The 21,404-nt window shown below is 30.8% G+C and overlaps 1 protein-coding gene and 1 long non-coding RNA gene across 5 annotated transcripts in view; one reads left to right on the top strand and one right to left on the bottom strand.

The window, feature by feature from the left end:
• Positions 1-21,404, top strand: part of LOC124357195 (organic cation transporter protein-like) — a 105,897-nt gene that overhangs the window by 55,807 nt on the left and 28,686 nt on the right. Inside the window, exons 3-4 of one of the 4 annotated variants that reach the window (XM_046808731.1) lie at positions 1,740-1,915; positions 3,538-3,682. In XM_046808731.1, coding sequence (XP_046664687.1) covers positions 3,555-3,682 — 128 coding nt within the window. In that variant the 5' untranslated portion in view covers positions 1,740-1,915; positions 3,538-3,554. Of the gene's footprint in view, positions 1-1,739; positions 1,916-3,537; positions 3,683-9,416; positions 9,541-13,272; positions 13,427-13,538; positions 13,558-21,404 lie in introns of those variants that run through there. The other 3 variants (XM_046808732.1, XM_046808734.1, XM_046808733.1) reach the window with 3 other exon arrangements.
• On the bottom strand, positions 218-3,600 carry LOC124357196. The gene is made up of 2 exons (XR_006921928.1): positions 3,467-3,600; positions 218-418 (listed from the first exon to the last, which is right to left on the bottom strand). It is a non-coding gene; the product is annotated as an uncharacterized LOC124357196 (long non-coding RNA).

Below are 21,404 nucleotides of genomic sequence, written 5' to 3' on the forward strand. Positions count from 1 at the left end.
AGTTGCCTATTTTTCTCAATAACATGTATCAGTATATCCCCATGCTTATTAAAGGGGCAGAGGTGACGTAACGGTCATGTGATTTCACAAGAAGAAAAAATTACCTACAATCTTTTCAATCTTACATTGAAAGGCACAAAATGAGAAAAACACTCACTTGTGGCCGAGTAAAAAGATTTGTTAAACTTGCAAACTTAAGAAAGAAAGAAATAAAACATAAAATTCAATACATATATTTTTTCCGAGATTACAGTGTACTATAACATAAAATTGAGTCTCTCCTTCAATGAATACAGAAATAGTATTACCAGTAGCGAAGTCTCTTAAATGAGGGGCTGGAAAGATTCCATTTTTGCCTGTCTCCACGATATCTCGAGAATGAACTGATGTATAGACTTCAAATTCTGCATGAAACTTTCTACAGAGACAAAATAAGAATATGTCACACAACGTGTCATATAACAGGCTTCACTGAGGTTGCATGCAAAACTTCCAAGTTGTAGCTTATTTCATAGGCTACATATATTACTATGTCACTTAAAATGATATATGATTTGACTCGGTTTTGTTTAAACATTTTTTTATTCTGTGATTTTTTTCACAGAATCATTATCCATAAAACCAATTTTAAAATGTTTGTTAACACTCAGCCAAATACTATGGAGTGATATATTACACCACTGGACTTATATATCTCAAAATTCTTATTGCGTTAACATTAACAATGTTTCGACACAGTGTGAACCGGAAAACATACATAGTAGAAGTAGATTCTGATAACTATAGGTCTTTGTCTTTACACCCAGCTATTAGAAAATACTATTTATTCAACGTATTTTCAGTTAATGTTTTTTCATAATAATTAATAATAATGAGAATTAACAGTAAAAAGGACAAATGAAAGAACACTGACTTACCTTAAAATTATCATTATTAATGATATTTGTTAATATCACCATAATACAAGATTGTTATTTGTACAATAATTTATAATAGGTACTGCAGTTTATCAAAACAGTCCATATGATTTTAAAACCATCTTTCAACCATCATGAATAGGCATTTAATAAATTAAACCTTCAAATGTGTAGAAAACAATATTGTTATAAAAAAATATTTATTTTCAAGTACATGTTGCTATACTTATAAATATTCATGTAGTATTCTCTTAAATTTAATTCATAGTGGAAGATTTTTATAAATAGATAGCCTCTATTTGTTAACACTAAACCTTTTTTAGGTGGTGTACTCTTAAATCTAGTGGTAAATGTTGACTTGCTGTCTACCTATTGTAAAGATTTTTAATAGCAATGAATAATGACTTTCATTTGTAACTGGAAAATCATTGGTTACTTACTGAAATAGATTTAATGGAAACTATAGTCAGTCATGATAGTTTTATACCTTCTGGTAAAAGGTTACCAAACTACACAATTATGTTACAAGATATAGAGACCAGATGGTTACACAAATGCACTCACTAGAAAGTATGGGGAACAACCTAGTTTCATTAGAACCACATTTATAAAAGAAATGTCAAAAACTCATTAAAATTCTTCACTTTGTTTTGTGGCATTAAACTATTACAAAACCTTCCAATCAATGAAATACTATAATTAAAACATTAAAAAAGTCAGATTGTCTTTGAAATGTAGCCCCATAGACTAAGCATACTATACTGCAAGGAAAGGAGGAGAAGGGATTTTTGTCTTATTATTATAAATTATGTCAATTTTCAGGTTTCCATTGAGTAAGTTTGTGGAAATGGAACATGGAAACTGAAAGTGAAACAAGTAGTGGTCTATACAATGTAATGTGGCCGTGGAACCATGAACAAATTTAAATATTTGTATAACTAGTGTGTGTTACTGTGCTAGTGAGTGTGCTGCTGTTTCTGTCACCATGGACAGGCCAGGTAAGTAATTACTGCTTCAGATTACTCAGTTAAAAATAACCATACTTTTGTTATACATGTTTTATAACTATTCAGATTTAATAAATGTTCATTATAAACTAAGAATAACTTCAAAATATATTCATACTTTAAATTTAGCTTTCATAAAATTAAAACTGTCATAGCACAAAATATGACACAAGACATTAAATAACAGTTTAATACAAAATTACTAGTCATAAACAGCATTGGTACATTTTAAGTTTTAATACAGAGGAAGTCTGATAATTCAGATTGAAATCATGTGGTTTGATCAAGGTCAGTTGCTTACAATGATTGTTAAAAGGCAATTAAATTCCTGCTGACTAACTGGGAACCAGTTTGCTGACGGCTGACAACATATTGTTAAACCGGACATGTAAGACATTACGACATTACGTGTTGGTACAGTAAGTGGGGCATTATGCCACCATTAGGATCTTGTAAAATATTAAAGGTAAAATATAAATTTCCCATTTTGAATTTTTCCTTATTTTCTAATGTTCAAAAAACTGAAGTGAAACAATTTAATTGTACTTCAGCAATGTCAGCAAGTACATCCCTAATTTAAAATACAATATTTCTCACAAAATTTGTTTTATTTAAAAATAATGAATGAAAAATTATAAATTTTTATACATGCAGATTTGAAAAAACTAAGACGGTTATAATTCTTAGACTTTTAAACTCTCTAAGTGTAGTGTATAGTTTCAAATGACCTCATGCCTCATAGGATGTACCCTAGTGTTTTATGCATAAACATACAATAAAAATCGAATTAAGGAAAATATATTTTATTTTTGCTTTTCTTCAGGGTGTATTAGACAAAAAAAATATATTTTGAGTTCTTAATTAAAACCATTGTTTAAGTTGCAATTTATTTTTTTAAATCATTATTATGTAATGATACTGATTAGATACTACACTATTGTTTTGGAATAGTATTTTTTTATAATTTTGAAAAATATAAGTAACATTTAAATGTTACTTTAAACCAACCAACCAGTGTAAACTTCCAACATTTTAAAGGAGAATACACCATCTGTTTTAATTTTGTACTTAGCAAAATATTACTATTTTACGGTTAGTAAAAGGATTTTATTCATTGAAGTATATATAAATATAAATAAGTAAATATATATATTGCAGACCTTGCCGAATTTATTTTTTTATATACAAGTGATCATTTTTACTAAATTTTTCTATAAATGTTCTTTTAACTTCTGATACTTGATCATGGCTTGCCTGTGTGTGTGTGTGTTTGTGTGTGTGTGTGTGTGTGTGTGTTTTCAATGTCAGTTTTATTCGAGATTATATAAATATAATTTTCAGATAAGATAGAACTTTAATTCATTGTGCAAATCCATTATGTGTCTCAAACACAGTTGATTATTAGGCTATTTATACAAATTTCAAAGACATTTGCATGTTGTCATACTATATAATCAATTTATTCAATTAACAATGAAGTAAAACGTTAAATACAATCCAGGTCAATATAATATTTAACACTTTCATATGATGACAACTTACGTGTGTTGCACTATAAATAGCTATAGTGTATGATAGCAGTGTCACACTCATTGATGAAATTGGACAATCAGAGTTGATGGAGTTGTGAATGAGCCGTCATAGAAGGCAGTACCACATTGAGGTCAGCAATCGCCATTCTGTGTCGAAGTGGCATTGGCAGTGGCAGTGGCAGTGGCAGCAGTGCTATCTAGTCCCACCTTCAACAACTATGCCTAGGTGAGTCAGTTCACTGTCAGCGTACAACAGTTCAACGTGGTTTACTCTTTCTTATAGAACATTGTTAGAAACAACATTCTAGTATACATTTTATTTATTATTTTTGTTATAAATAAATTAAGATGGAGAGTATTATAAACTGTACAATTAGTATTGTATTACCTTCTAACTTTTAAAATATAAAATAATCCTAGAATTAAACCATTAGTACCTACTCAATTATTGTAAAGATACAATAAAATGTTACAAAAAGTATAACACAACATTTCGAGGATTGGAATCTATCCTCTTCGTCAGGTGGAGGAGGTATATAAAATAATATACAAAAATAAAAAGCAGAGCAGAAGAAAAGAAGGGAAAGAAAAGGGTTCAAACATACCCAAAAACTGCTTGGAGTCCAGTCCGGGCGTCACTGCACAGAATGCAAGTCCCAACCACAAGTCCCAAGTAAAAGAATCACACCAGCACAGGCAAAAGTGGGATCTAATACATATAACGATGGCAAATGTCCGAAATCATGTTATCCTTTCAAACCTTCCTTTGTCAATAACAAACTTTAAAGAAAGAATATTACTAATGTTTTACTTAATTTGTTTAACTTGTTAGAATTTCCCAGATAAGAATCATAGTACTTTTAATAATGTATTTTATATTAACTATATTTATCCAGACCCCATGTTTCATAAATAGAACAATAATTTAACATTTATTAAAAGTTGGCTACAAAAAATATTTGTATACTTGTCAGTTCTACACTTTTTACATATATATAAAACGTTTTGAACGAACTATCTATTTTTATTCCATAACAACATCTGCCAATTTTTGGTTTAATGTAATTTAAAGTTTTGAAACAACAAACAAACTCAACATTCAGACATACTGCCTTACATTTATTTAACATATCAAATTTTTTTGTCTATATCCTCATGAACTTAATATAAGCCTTCTCGAAAGGTAACTGGAATGTAAAGAGAAATTACTTATAAACAATTGTATTAAAAAACAAAAATCAAAACATACATTTATTATTCATTAAATTCCTTTGTTTCAGCCATGTTATTATTCATTAATGCTAATTTAGATTGTTATGGTAATAAATTACCATAATCTGTGACATCCTCAGCTGTCTGAACATTACATCAGCAATAATTAGTGGTCTTTAATAAAATTCTCATTTTCTGGAATAGTTTAACTAATTTAATGCAGTAGGATGATAACACTGCTGGTTTTATTCACTGATTACATTGATAGGTAAAACAATCACTAGCCAAAAACAATCACCAGAGAGAGCCAACCAATCACAGAGAGCCAGTCAAGAACAAAACCTGTCTTGGAATACTGATAGGATGACAAGATTTATTCAGTTTTTTACTGGTTCATTCATAGTTATTATTCTGTTAGAGAATCAGTTTATTGCTACCGTCTATAACTTTCATATATACTCAGTTTTTCACTGGTACAATCAGTAGTTAAGCCCTTAATGGTTTTATTTTTGTATCTTAAGCTATGTTATTTTGCTGAATTATTTTGCTGTTCCTTAGACAGGTTGATAGAGTCTTTATATATATATATATATATATATATATATATATATATAAATTTTTATTTCCTATATATTGTCCACTATGTCATTTTCACTATCAGTGTTCATTTCATCATCATATAAATGAAGTCAATTATGTAATTTGTGCGTCAAATATTTCCAAGTTACAATAAACACTAGAAAAAAACCATGAAATACTGCAGGATGGATAATATTATGCATCAACACGCAGTAGCTTTCTGCACTCTGTAACTATTGTGAATTCATCTAGGTGCAAACTTTCATGACAGAAGATGTAGGAAGTGGTGAGATCTAGTAGAAAACTCCAGAACTACATGCAGGAGGGGGATTGTCATAGAAATGCTTCTTGCCCAATATTATAGTAGACAACAGAATAAAACTGGAACTATATAATGATGCATAATATAATATCAGTAACACACTTTTATACAATCACTATGAACTTACATAAAAAATCGTTAAGGGGTCAATATGCTATTAGAGAATCAGTTTATCGTTACTTTCAATTATATCCCTACTGTGCAGTTTGTCACTGGTACAGTTAGTAGTTAATTTGCTGTTAAAAAAATTGGTATTGCTATCATAATTAACATTCCTATGTAGTCAGTTTGTCACTTGAATGATCTGTAATTATTGTGCAGAAGAGAATCAGGAACATGCTATACTATTCAAATACTGCTAATTCCTGTGAAACGGTGTAAATGGGTCTGTGGTAAACTGCAGATAATTTATTAAACCGTACAATATTTACTCATAGATAAACATAATGCTCATTTGATCTAATATAAAAAGTTATAATATTTTAATTTGATCTTTAACAACAAATGTATATACAGTTTTAAATAAATGTTAATAATATTTTATCTTTATTTGTATTTTCTTAACTCTCTGGACAAAGTTATATCATATTATTGCTCATGTCAAGACAAACACATTCCACATATGAACATGGATCTCCTATGCTTAGTTCCCCATATGTATACCTCATAAAACATAATATCTTTAAGACTAATAAATTGAAACCTGACAAATATGGGTCAAATGTTTATTGTAACAAAGCCAGATAGTGTAAAATATATTATGATGTTATTTTTAATATTTTCAAAATGGTGGTTATTAAAAGTTTTCAATTATGAATGTCTTTAGAACCAAAAACTGCACTAAAGAATTACTGTAATAATATTTTGTAGAGAATTTTATCAAGACTAATTATACTAAAATTGTTTAAATCTAATAATAAAAAACTGATTTAGAGTTGTCTGAAAATTATTGTAAGATTGTCCTAGTTGTTATTATTGTTATAGGTAACAGATTACCTCTGTTAAAATAACTTTTATTTCACATTTTGAAGAGTAGTTGTAAATAAAGAAAGCTTTATTGTAAATAAAGCAGTTTGTTATGGTTAACTAAGAAGTTTGTTTTGTTTGTTATTGTTCTTATAGATGCTTATTTTTGTTAATACATTTTTACAATACCTCTATTGATTTTTGGTTTATTTAGATAAAACAAGACTAACTTAGCAACAGATATTTATGTAGTTCATCACTTTAAACTAAGCAACTTGGATCTGAGTGCAATAGATAAGAAATTCTGAACCAGCAGTTTATTCAATTTTGTATTCTTTATTATTCGTTGAGAATCTCAATGTGTGCCATGTCTTGCTATAGTAAATGTCCTCAAAATCAGTTATTTATTATTAGATTTTAATCATTTTCATGTTTTTAGATTTGTGATAAATTTACTAAAAAAAATGTTATTCTTGTAGTTCTTCAGTAAAATTACTGCTTTTTAAGATATTCAAGGTTAAACTGTTTTAATGACCACCATTTTAGATATTTGAAAGTATTAAAGATAACATCATAGCATAATTTGTGGTAACTGGCCTTGTTATCATAAATATTTAACCCAAATTTGGTAGTATTTAGTTTATTACTTTTTAAGATATTAATTTTTTTATAAAATACACATACAGACAGACAGATGGGAAGGTAAACATCAGAGACCAATGTTTATATGGTGAATTGTCTTGTCCTGAGCAGTATTGTGATATACCTTTGTTCTCAGAGTATGTATATACAGAATGCTCAATTTGATAGCATACCAGAGCAGCCTGTAGTCCTTTCGGTCTGCTTGGGAATCTTTACCTTGCATCTCAGAAATGTATGAAACCACTTTTTTGAGATCTCATATTTTAAATATTTACTGGAAGAACTTTCTTCCCTCTGGAAGTTATTCTAGGTACTTCTCCAGACCCCCAAGACATTTCAGAGGTTACAGTTCCATCACCTCTAGTTCTAGAAATCAAGTACCTTATGTATACAGTATACAGGTTTAAAACATTTAAGGAAATGATTAATCATGCTGAAACAACAAAAACGTTCCTATAAACACATGTCCTAAAATGCTTCATTTGCGGTCTGCATATCTGTGTTTTTTACATAAAAACTCATAATTCAAAAGTTCCTTAAGCTACAGGTTTGTAATTTTGCACGAATATTTGTATAATTTAGATGTAACATTTTACGAAATATGAATAAAATATCCCTACTAGATTCAAAATGGCAACCACTTAAAAGTTGCACAGGTTTTGATAAGATTGAAAAATTTAAATAGTTAATTTCTTTCTCAAGATGACCTGCGACAGATAAACAGACAGAGAATCGTACAGAAAAGTAATTTTTACACCTTCTGGCTGTAAAAAGCACATGTATTGTTTTTAATTTGGCTTTGAATTTTTTGGATTGGTTTTTAATTTTGGTGTTTCAGGGAGACTATTCTTTTCTTAGGACAAGAAGCTGATAAATTACACTTAGTCCTAAAAGGACCTTTGTGATGCTTCCGGAGTGACATGATATTTTGGACAGCTGTACCCAGTGTAGGCTCAACTGGAAGGCATAAATCAGCCAGACATGTAGTCTTCTGGTTAGAGAAACTGTTAATGAGCCTGATCCTAGCCTGAGAAGGGAGGCATTCAAGAGCTTGCTGCTCTATGCTGTTGGGCTCAAAATCGCTCCCGAGCTCTTGTATCATATCTGTGTATATCTCTATTCTGTGTCTATATACACTTAAATTAAAAATAAAGTGCAGTTCCCAAAGTATGCAAGCTGTATAGAGTGAGCAGGCTGGACTCCTTGGACGGACTTTAACACAAATCTCTATTGTTCAATTTCACAATGATTTGAACAGCTTTTTCTGCAGTCTGAATACTCTTTGAGTTAGACATGGAACAACTGCTGCTCAGAGAAATTCCGGAGGACAGGTATATAAATATTAATCCGTAATAAATCATCAATAACTCATCAAAAGTACAAAGGTTTCATAAATTTCAAAGGACAAAAATTCTGGATACCAATTCAGCACATAACTTTCAATGTAAACTTTCCTCGTTGTATTATCCCCAATACTGTTGGGATATTGTAACTTGTCATTGCTTTTTGTTATTTTGCAGATATTTTGAAAATATGTGTTGGCTAATGATCAGGCCTGTACTCAGATCAGTTTATTTAAACTATTTTACCGGGGCCCGGGCGCCCAAGGAGCCTGGGCCCCGCCATATGTTTATTTCAAGGGACCGTGTTGACGTGGTGGCAGGACCAGGACATAGCAGGGCGCGGCCGATTATCTTTTCCAGGGCCCACCAAAGCTGAATACAACCCTGCTAACAATACATGTTTAAATTAAAAAATTATTATATCTAAAGTTGGAAAGTTTTTATCTGTTTATATTATACATTAATGTGTCTAATATTTATTTATTTGTTTTAATGCTAATAGTATAATTTTCTTACTTTAAAAATTTGTGTTCTTTTGTTATATTCTAGAAAAAAATATTGTACATTTACTGAGGAGATCATATGGCTATGACTAAAAACAAGAGTACAAACCTCTGAAAGACTATGACATTCTAAACTTGTGAAATATTTTTACACACTAGCTAAAATCTAAGAAAGCAACTCAGAAAAAAAGTTTTTACTATTTTTGTTATTGAGTTAAAGTTAAGTCTAAGAGAAAAAGAACTTTTGTAAGAGCTGTAATTATTTTTACAGTAAGGCATATTAATAAATCTCATATCATTGTTGATTATTTTACTTGTGTCATAATAATATCTTATCACAGCCAGGCCAGTTAATTAAGGACAGGAAATTATATAGTGAGGAAATTGTATAAAGATTACACTAAGCAGCTCCAGTATCTGGTGGCAGACCAGGGAATTAGCTCTGTTGCTGAAAGTAGAGTTGAGGCATCCATTTGTGCAAGTTTAGAGTTCCGTGTACTGTCTCACAGTCTCAAGTGTAAGTATCATATTAGACCTCCTTACCTCCGAACTGTCGCTGGTGGAATAGGGTTGCTGGGTAATCGGATGTATTTCCAACCTCAAAATGTTAAATGCTTATTGCACAATGAATGGTTTGGAAAGATAACTGGATTGTGAATATTTCCCTTTGTTGTGTGTTACAAAAACTGTAAGATAGTATTTCTGTTATTGATCTACCTAATAATATAACTCAAACGCACAAAATAGAAATACTACAAACCATGTATTTAGAGTTTTAAATGAAACAAGTGTGCTGTTTTCCGAAAAGATTAAATTTTGCCCTAGCAAATATATTGTTAAAATTACTTTACGGGCTGTTATTGACTGGCAAAATTTGATGGATAATTTTTGCACTCCTACTGAGCAAAATATCTCCCAGAGAACATATTGATCCTTGGAAAACTGTACAATCAAAATGTTATCATCTTACAAATGAAACATTATTGCTATGCTAGACACTGTAATTATTTAATAGAAGATTACAGTACTTTGAATGCTTATAAATTTAATACGCCAAATAATAATCCAACCAATCTCTTTCATTATAAAGTGACAAGACTCTGTAAAAATACAAAAAATATTTCTCAGATAAATTCAGATCCAAATTAACTCATCAATATTCTATAACACAACACATTCATGTTAGGTATTGGAAAGTAATCCTTAAATTCAGTAATTAGTTCTCAAGTTTGCCATTTACTGAATAGTATATCACTCATATGGTAAAATAACTTTTATAAGGACTGTTAAGAAAATTCTGCTATGTAGTGCTTGAATTAGTTTTTTTTTTTTTTTTTTTTTTTTTTCCTTCCTGAGGGAAGAGGACAGTTTGTCCCCGCACTTAGTCCTAAAAGGACCTTTGCGCCTCCCTTACTTTAATTTGTGCCCTCAAAGACTGATGCTTTTGCAAAAACCAATCAGATTTAAGGGCTCCTGTTCTCTAATGTCCTTGGGCTGAGGAGATATGCTCCCAAGTATCTTTTCCGAGTCTCTATGATGGCAGGACAATCCAACCAAATGTGCTCCGCTGACTCCTCCTCTTCTCCACAGAGTCTACATTTGCTGCTCTGACTAAGGCCTACCTTCAATAGGTGCTTCCTCAGAGGGCCATGCCCTGTCAACATTCCTAATATCAGTCTTATATCCTCCTTATTCTGGTCTAGGAGACCTGTCCACCCTTTTGCGTAAGGAGAGATAAACATTTTGGATATTCTTAAACCTGAGGCTCTACTCCAATTCTTTGTGTCTTGTCCTCTTTTCCCAATCTTTGACCAGAGCTTTAATATTGGAGAAGGCTATCCCACAACCTGGCTCAGGCCCCACCAATGTGGATTCTGCTCCCTTTTTGGCGAGGATGTCCGCTTTTTCATTCCCATGAATACCTTCATGACCCGGTACCCAACCAAGTGTTACTCTGTTATTTGTTGCCAGCTCTGCTAGAGCATTCCTGCATTCCCAGACCGCTTTCGAATCAATCGAACAGGTATCCAGTGTCTTCAGTGCAGCCTGATTATCAGAAAGTATTAGGTATGATAATCCTTTTGTCCTCAACTGTGTGAGTCTTCTGGAACATGAGTCTATTGCCATGACCTCCGCCTGAAAAACCGTGGCATGTCTTCCTAGGGGCACAGCCATGTCGACTCCAGGTCCATGTATTCCGTATCCTGCCCTAGAGTCTAGGAGTGAACCATCAGTGAAAAACTTCAGGACTCCTTTTGTAGGGTAGGCCTCCCTTTTAATCCATTTCTCCCTACTTCCGATAGAGACCGTATATGGTTTTTCAAAGGAGTATTTCGTAACCATAGTATCAGATACTTTGGTTAGCATTTCAGCCTCAGGAAATTGTTCCAATATCTTCATGTGGCCTTCTAAGGAGGTAGCATTTATTACCTTTGTTCCTAGAAGCTTCATTGCGCTCATCGCAGCTGTTCTCATCACCTCCTGGCCAAGAGGAGTGTACCCCAAGACCGCTTCCATTGCTAGTGTTGGGCAGGAGCTCATTGCTCCCGTGATGCTTAAGCAAACTAACCTTTGAAGACTCTGTAGCCTTTTTGCAGCTGTTGTTTGTTCTACCTTCGGCCACCACACTAAGGCAGCATATGTGACCATTGGTTTTATTATGGTTTCCTAAATCCAATATATCATTTTGGGTTTAAGTCCCCATTTAAATCCAAAAAGTCTCTTACAGGCCCCAAGGGCCATTATTGCTTTGGATGACCTGTTTCTAATATGGGAGTTCCAAGTGAGCTTTTCATCCAGGATTAAACCCAGATACTTCACTTCCTTTGTTTGGTTAATGCTGATTCCCTCCAGGACAGGTTTAGCTTGAATTAGTTGCTAAAGTGTGTCTGTGCTGTGAATTGCTGTTTGGTATCAAGTATATATCAGATGAACAATTTTTCTGGTGTTTAGAGATTCACTTTGTCTTATCATCACCATACTCTTTTTGCGAATGTTGAGTTCTTCAGACAGAAGTGGACTCCAGATTCCAGGAGTAAAGTCTGTGAAAGTGTTAGATTTTACATGATACACTAAATGGAAGCTGAAATGGAGCTGAACTCAACATTCACATTGTATGAACACTTCCATCACAGCTACTATATGTTCATGTTTATTGGTTAATTTCTATGCATATTAAGTATTTGACATCTGAAGCAGACAAATTGTCCTCAAGATAAACTCATACTCATAACTCTTACATACTCATATAATAATTGCCTAATATAACCTAAATCCAATTATCATTTCTATGTTATGTACAAGTAATGAAATTGTAATAAAATACAGTACAAGGTATCATAATACTACAAAAAAAGTTATTAAGATTCAAGATCTTTATTGGCCATTAAATAACATTTTCAGTTACAATAGGCTTCGTCATGAAAAAACATTTCACATAAAAACTAATTTACTTACTACTAATTTAGTTACATTAACCAGATGTATTTTGTAAAAGATCAAACATGTTGCACTTCATGTACTCGTCAACAGAATAAAAAGCTTTTGTCTTAAGCCAAGTTGAAATCCTTAATTTAAACTTATTAATCGGTAGTTCTCTTATAGCTAATGGTAGTTTATTGAATTTTTAGTTAGAATTAAGAGTTAGTATCAGTTCTTCATTGTAGACTCAAAAAAATTCAAAATACAATGAGTTTGTGTATTTAAAATTTAATTGTATACACTATAAGAAATCCAGATTAAAACAAAATTAACAACAACATCAACAGCACAACACATAAAATAAAAATAATGCTAACAAATTGTTATCGCCTGATGAAAACTATAGATAGCCATATTACAGTATCATTGAAAATGTATAATAGTTTACAATCAATGATTAACAAATTAATTGTTTTTAAACATTCAAGAAACGTTTCTATATTTGGTTTCTGGAGAATCTCTTCTATGGGTAAAAAAATTGTTATTAGATACTTTTACGTTTTAATTTTAGGACAAATTGTACTTCATCTCTGCTTTTCATTGTATACATAAAAGGTAGTAATTATAATTTTTAATAGTGTATGTAACTTGGCACTTATCTTTAATCCTAATATTTTTGTAATTATATATACAGATCCACACAACAGTAAAGAGTTATTATTATTATTAAACTTTTATATTAAGAATTTGTGGGTTGTTACAATAACAACTCATAATGAGTGGAGAGTTAGTGTGACCGTGTTATCACAACACACTAAACACTAAACACTGCTCGTGCCCCACTTCTGCTTGCTGTCACTCGTTGGCTGGCTCCCAGCTGGCTGTTCACAACAAAACATTCCAAAATTAAATCTAATTGTGAACTGTCTATGGGTTAAATACTTCCCTGTTCCGCATCTCCACTGCCTTTACTTCCACTCTAGGTATTTCGTTTTTACACCATAAACTTGTAATGTTTGTATCAGCCATCTGAAAAACACAATCTGAGTAAGGTAAACGTTTGACAACAAAATATATCATTCATTACTTTTTTCCAGAGGATCACTCTTGTTTAGTAAGTTTGAAGGAAATATTGTGTTGCATTTCGATTATTACATAACTAGTTATATTATGTATAAATATAATATTTGTCATTTATATATTTCCTTTATAATATATTTCATATCAAAAATTTATCAAATTGCATTAGTTTAGTTTTAATTTGTATGCATAATTTTTTTACACATTATATGATATATTACACATATATTATCTATTCTAGATTATTGAAGACTATTCATGAAACTTACATAAATTCTAAAATGAATCAATTATACTTATTTGTCTAAATATTATGTAAATACTAAATGTACCTGTATCTTTTTAAGGCTAAGAGCATTTTATAATATAATTGTATTTTATAACAGTAAGTTGGTAACATTTCAGTGTGTTATCACTTCTTGAACTTAATTATCTGTTTAATCAGTGTCTTATGGTTTTGTTTGTTTCTGTTTATTGGCATAGTTTTCTGCAAATATTATAATTTAACTATGAAGCTGGTAATATCAGACATTTTGACAATATCGTAATATTCTGTTCTCCTCAGACGTCTGTTAATAAGTTCCATTGTTATTTTTATGTTAATAGTTTTACTTACTTAGGTAAATTTGATTGAGCTCAACAATAAACATTATACCATTTTGTATATACTTTATGATAAGAAAGTACAAGTATGCAACACGCTTAGTGGAGTTGCATGCAAAATTTCAAGTCCATAGTTCTTTCATTCTTGAGATGTCTTGTGGACAGATAGAGACAGGCAGCCTAACATAAAGAAAAGTAATGTTTACATACCTCAGTAGACAAATAAGAAATTTGTCAACCCAATGAGAGATAGGCTTCAATGATGCTCAGCCAAATTCCATAGTTGTATGTGCACCATCATAGAACTCATTCTTATCTATTTATAAATAAATTTCCATGCAAAATTACAAGTCTATAGACAAAATCTTTCTCAAGATATAGTGCCACATAATACATTCACGTTTTTGTTAATTAAGTTTCATAGCACTGTTTAAAGAATAAAAGCTTTGGTGATTTAGGAATGGTAGTACAATGCAAGAGGAAACTAAAATAAAATCTTGTTGCCGAATTTATCATTGACTTTGCAATCCATTATTTTTTAATATTTATTCTATGAATACAAATTTACACACACAGTCACTAAAAGATTATATTTATTTTGTGTTGGAGATATTTATGCTACATTTGTTAATACGTCACATGTTAAAATCTCATATAATTGTACATAATTTGTGTGCAAATTTATTTATTCTATTTTCTCAGTGCCATCATGGTTACCCATAAGACCAGTGTAAAAATATTCATTAACGCTCACCTAAATCCCATGGAGTGACATGCACCATTATCTAACTCAGTGTTGCATAAAGAGAAATAAAAATGTATGTAAAATTTAAGGTTTAAGTGCCAGTTTGTTATACCATACATTCTGGAGACAGGCAGATAGACAGAAATAACATTTTTCTAGCCCCTTGAGTGATGTGCTCCACTAGTGCCAATAAATAAATTAGATAGATTTAGTTCTAAGGAAAACATTTACCTACTGTATTTCAAACAAGTTGGAAAGCTGTTATTTGTATAATTTTAAAATCTTTTAGGATTTTTTGGGTGGTTCTATTCCCCTCATCCCCATTAGTTATGCTCATGTGCACCACCATCAATCTCAATGTTCTATATAGGTATGAAGCTTCAAGAAAACATTTTTAAGTGTATAGGTTAGTTTGTTTTTGAGATTTCATTTTGAAAGACAGACAGATAGATAAACAGACACACATGACGAAAATTAAATTTCTCAAGCCCCTCAAGTGATAGGCTTAGCTAAAGGTCAGCCAATAATATTAAACATATCTAAGCTATTAATTAATTAGTCTTCAAGCACCTTATTTTGCACACTTATTTTTATTGTTAAAATTAGTTTAGATGTCTTATTTTGAAAGTATATTAACATAAGTATTTAAATGCTTTTTTGTTCTGAACAATGAAGTAAATCTCTTTGTGTTCTGTTTGTAAATCTCCATCTGAATAATTAGTAACCTGAATGAATGATGAACAATAATAAAAAAACTAAAAGTGTTTGAATTTAAATTCTATTAGATCTTCCTTAAGAGCCAACTGTAGTGAACTAACCTTGACTTTTGCCCCATAAGAACAATGTCAAACCTCAAACACTTGTTGTCCTTATGTTCAGTCTTAGAATTATGGTTGGTGTCTCATTATAAAGAGATGATTAATCAAAAGGCTTTTACAATTTTTGTAAAATATATACTTTTTGAGTATCTAAGCGATAAGTACAAAAACAGTTTTAGATCAGTTAGGTTTTAGTTTCTAAACCAAAAAATTTTAAAATGTCTGAAAATGTATTTGGATGCCTATAAAGTATATCTTTAAAATTAGGTAACTTCCATATTCTACCACAAAAAATAAGCCCATAAAAGTGTTTGAAGTTGAACATTGTTCTTATGGAGCTAAATTAAAGATTGGCACCAACACAGTCGACTCTTTAATGCTTCGGAGAATGATATGAATTTTTGGGGTATAATACGGCTATATATTGTTGTCATAACATGTTTGCAGGAACAGGAAATTCGGTCTTTGCAAGGTACTGTACTAAAATTTAAAATAGTTATTGTTCGTCTATTGCAGCTTTAAGTTAAGGCAAAACATTTCAAATGCCAAACTCTTTCGATTGATTGGTTGTTAAAATTTATAGTTTTGTTTACTGCTTAACTTGTGAATACGATTTGCCTATTAAGTGTAATGATGGCTATTTTTAGAAACGAATGTTTAATAGTCTTAGATAAAAAATACTGTAATATTATCAATGCATGTGGATTTAACAATTACATCTTAAAGTTTTATAATGTATTTTCTAAGTTTAAAAGTTCTAAATACACATAACATGTCTTTTATGAACAAGTTTTCTACTCATATTTCATTAACATGTAAAGTGGGATAGATAAGTTTGTCACTAATTTGGACAAAACACTTAAAATAATAATTGTTCTGCTTGGTAAGCTAATAGATCCTGGCCCACAAAATTGTTGGAAGTCACATGTGCAAGTGTTCAGAAGTAAAAGTCAAGAAATTTGTTATTTACATTCTGTTATCAATTAAAATATCAAGGTATTCATCTATTCTGGCACTTTTAGGTCATGGATTTGTAACTGGGTCACCATACTTAGTGATTGGAATTTTATCTATAAGTAATGTTCAAGATACTTTTGACTTTTTTATGAAATTTGCAAACTCTTTCTTGATTTAAAAATGGCCCCATTGTAAATAGAGAAAAAGTTAACATTAGCAAGAGAAATAACCTATAAGGGCTTGTTTTTCTTCTTGCTTAAAGAAGGTTAAAACTTAAACTAGCCTTGTATAGTACATATAAGTTATCACTTAGTTTGGAAAATAAGTATATTTATGTATAAAATGTAATGCTTTGCGTAAGAAATGTATAAGGGAAGCTAAGCTTAACTAACAAATGCCAAGCTATATGGAAATTAGTTAAAGGTGAGATATGAATAAAACATACTTGTCTGATCACTTCTTTTACAACAAATCAGTTAAATGGCCATGGTTAAATGGCCATGGTATGTAATTGCTGTTTATTTTCTCAATGTTAATGCTAATTTTATCATTGGTTTGATGAATATTACTGGTAAATTATTTTTATTGTTGAATTTTTTTTGCTTTTCAACAAATATATCATTTAAAATTTGAATCCAATTTGTTTATGTTTTTAAGTTGCCCACTTTCCTATAGGGAAGAACTAAACACCACCTGATAATAGAATTGTGTAGTTTTGTTTTTGCTACCTCACTGCCAGCACCAGATTAACTTTTATAGGGTTTATAGGTGTGTCAAATATCAGGATACTTTCCAGTGATTTTGCTGAATACAAGTGTTTTGGTGGTTTTCAGATTTTGTGTACAGTTTTGACGTTCTTCTGAAGTTGAAATTTCACTTAAGTTTGATTTGAGTTTGGTTAAAATGGTTTTTACTTTTTATAATAGGATGGACTAATTTTCCAGATATTTGTTAGATTGCTCTCTTCCTCATCACGAACAGAGGGGCTCGACAGTTAGGTCAGATACAGGCATCATTATACCAAAGACTAGATTGCTTCAGTTTATATGCAGTTGAAATTTGCTTATATCTTTGAGGACCAGAACACCATGTTTATCTGTGTGTTATTACAAGTTTATCTGTCTTCTGTCATAGGTGTTTGGTATATATTTGCTGTTCTCTTGGTAAAAGGAATTTTCAGTTTTTAGCTACAGGTTTGGATGTCTCCTAGAGTTAAAGCTTAAATCTGTTGAGTTTGTTTTATTTCTGTCGTCACAAAAATGGAGTTTCATTAAAGCTAAAATTATATTTGTAAAAGAACTGTCTTAACAAACACAAAATTATAAGGTATAAAATTAATTTCTACAAATGTGCCTAAGACCACACTGAGTGTGTAATATGCAGTTAAATAGATAACAACATATTACAGCATAACACTATCCTTCTCATAGTGGTAATCATAACAGATTCTTTATAAACTAAGTTAATTACTTGATCTTACCAAGTCTACCATACAGACTTATAACAATATATTGCTAAAAGTAGTATATATTTCAAACACAAATTTTAAAATGTAACCGTACAATATTATAAAAAGAGCTGCAAAGCTCCACTCCACCTTCCACTTAGTACAGCGTCTGAAATCTGACACTGGAACAGATTGGCTGCACTAAGTGAAAAGTTAAATGAAACTTAACTCAAAATTTACGTTGAATCAAACCTTTCCACCATAGCTATGTTATGTTTTAAAATAGATGTTTCTAAATAATATTTTTAAAAGTTTTATCATCCTTATAATTTCAAAAAGACTTGAATACTTAAAATCACCAACTCTATTAATAATTCTATCTATAATTTTAGTACTTTTCAAGGTCTTTTTAAAAAATTGTAATATTATAGACAAAATTTAAATCTCAAATAGACACTTTAAACCAAGTTGTTCATTTGTTAAATACATAATATAATCATTAAAGTTTGGTTTAAGGTTTGAATATATTAAAAAGATATTATTTAAGGATACAAAGATGTACAGAATTGACCATATCCATTTATTTATTGTCACATTTATTGTTAGACATTGACAATAAATAAAAATATTAAATCTGAAATAATAACAATCTCTATGTTTGGTTAGAGTATATACCAGGCAGAGGATATCAGTACAGTTGACAGGCAGTGATATAGTCTACAAACTAGATAAAGCTCTCAGAATGAATAAACAAGTTACTAATAGAAGACATTAATGTTGATAACCTGCAACCAAACAACAATAACAAACATGAGGACTTATATTCATAGCATGTACTACATTCTACCCACTGGAATAACATATGAATTCTCTAAATCAAGAGACTGGATCTGCACTAATATGGACTCGTTTCTATTAACATTGATTTGAAACCAACCCAAGTAATATCAAAATAGAAAAGAGAGAATTGTTTACAAAAGATCAATAGATAATTTTAAAATTACACCAATCAAAGAATGCTGGACCACTTTATTATAAACAAAAGATGTTAATCTTGCACATGACAATAATTGTCACATTATACAATCATGTGTCAATCACAAAATCCAAAATAATTAATGATATCAACATCCAACAAAAAAGACACAAACACATATGTATAGAACATCTCAAAACTTGAAATACTATGTTTAAATCCTATGGAAGGAACAATGTATTGGTCTTGCTGAAGGCTGCAGCTGTAAAGAACGATTATGATTAAAAATTCTCAGAAAAGAAAATACAGCTTGTATTAAGAGAGCGCATACAAGGTCAAAGTGATGAGTACTCAGTAACTCAGTAAAATAAGGCAAAATAAGTATGCAACCTCGGAATGAAAGATAATAAGTTACAATTTTGCATACGTCCTTATTTTGATGGTATAAAACTTACCTCAAAAGTCTCATATAATCACGTGTACGCGTCTTTAGATATTTAAGGTCAAAGTTCACGAAAATCAGTTTTTTGCAAATATCTCGTTTCCCTTACGCTAAATGACTTTGAAGGTGGTTAGAGAAATTGTAGAACGGAAAATTCTCTTCAACTTTTGTATGAAGTAATTTTATGTACGTTCAACCCTTTTTGAGATACAACGCAAAGAGTAGGGGACCGCTTACCTGTATATACGATAATGCGAGGTCAGCCAGTAGAATACAATAAATAAATGAGTTATTTTGTTAATTATGCACTTCCTATTATTATAATTATTACTTAATACTATTATTATTGTTAGCATTATTATCATTATTATTAAATTTTTATTATTATTTATTATTTAATATGCCTAGGCGAAACCACTACAACATATATCATCGATGGTGGATTTCTCTTGCTTCGCGTTGTATGGAATAAAGATGATACTATGTCTGATATTTTGAATAAATACATCAAATATTTACAAACACATTATGGGTCAAGTATCGTTGTTGTATTTGATGGTTACTTAGACTACACTAAGAACATTAAAGCAATGGAACAATTAAAAAGAACTGCAGCTGGTGTTTCAAAATCTTACGAACTCCGCTTTGATGAAACAATGGAGGTGGCAATCAGCCAAGAAAAAGTTTTATCGCATTCATCTAATAAAAAAATATTTATAGACATGCTTATCAACAAATTAAAACCTGTTAATATCACTACAAAACAAGTCAGAGATGACGCTGATGTTCCCATTGTAGAAACAGCTATTGCAGAGTCTAAACTTAAAAAAACTTCTGTTATTGTAAGAGAAGATATTGATTTGCAAGTTATCTTGATAGGACGTGCTCAATCACATCAACAAGAAATTTTTTTCAAAAAAATGGGTAAGGGTAATGTGGAGACAAAACTGAATTCATCGAAAAGTTTTGATAAATACCCTCATTCTAAGAAACACATATTATTTTTACACGCGTTTAGTGTATTTGATACGACTTCTGCGCTTTATAAAAAAGGTAAAATATCGTTTATTAAAATGTTCGAAAAAAATCACGATTTAAATCAATCAGCTCAATTATTTAAACAAAAAAAACTGGTCTGTACAAGAATTATTTGAAAATGGAGTACGTATTTTCTTAGCAACGTATAATGCTCCGAAATCAGAAGTCTTTTCGGTACACCCAGTTCATCAAATCAACAAGACTCAACAAACCAGTGCAGTTATCAAGTCTTCCACCTTCAAGTACAGCAGCTCGTCAGCATATCCTTCGTATCTATTATCAGACCCAAATTTGGTTGGGAAATGATTTAGAACCCCAGAAATTTCGGCTGGGTAGTGCAAAATGAACTCCTGGAACCAGTAACAACATTATTACCACCAGCACCAGAAGAACTGCTGAATACATTATTTTGCAATTGCAAGAAAGGTTGTGGTTCTAATTGCGGATGCAGGAAATCAGGATTGCGATGCACTTTAATTTGTGGGCAGTGTAATGGACAATCATGCCTCAACGCTTCATCAACTTCAGATGGTTTCAATGAAGAAAGTGAATATGCACCTGATATTATTGACTCTTTCTATTCTGATACTTTAGTAAACGAGAATGATGATAATTAATCCGATATTGAACAACCAGAGGAAGAAGAGAAAGAAGAAGAAGAAGACGATGAACAAGAAGAAAATTAAAACAAAAATATTAATCATTAATAATGAAAACAAATATTTTATATTTGTAATTTTAATAAATTAATTATTGGATCAATAAATAAATATATAATTAAAATTCATTTGAAATATTTCTTTTAATATTGTATGTTTAGTAAAAATAAAATAAGTATTATTTAGAGAATATATC

Source organism: Homalodisca vitripennis, chromosome 3, assembly GCF_021130785.1.
Source record: "Homalodisca vitripennis isolate AUS2020 chromosome 3, UT_GWSS_2.1, whole genome shotgun sequence".
Lineage (NCBI taxonomy): Eukaryota > Metazoa > Arthropoda > Insecta > Hemiptera > Cicadellidae > Homalodisca > Homalodisca vitripennis.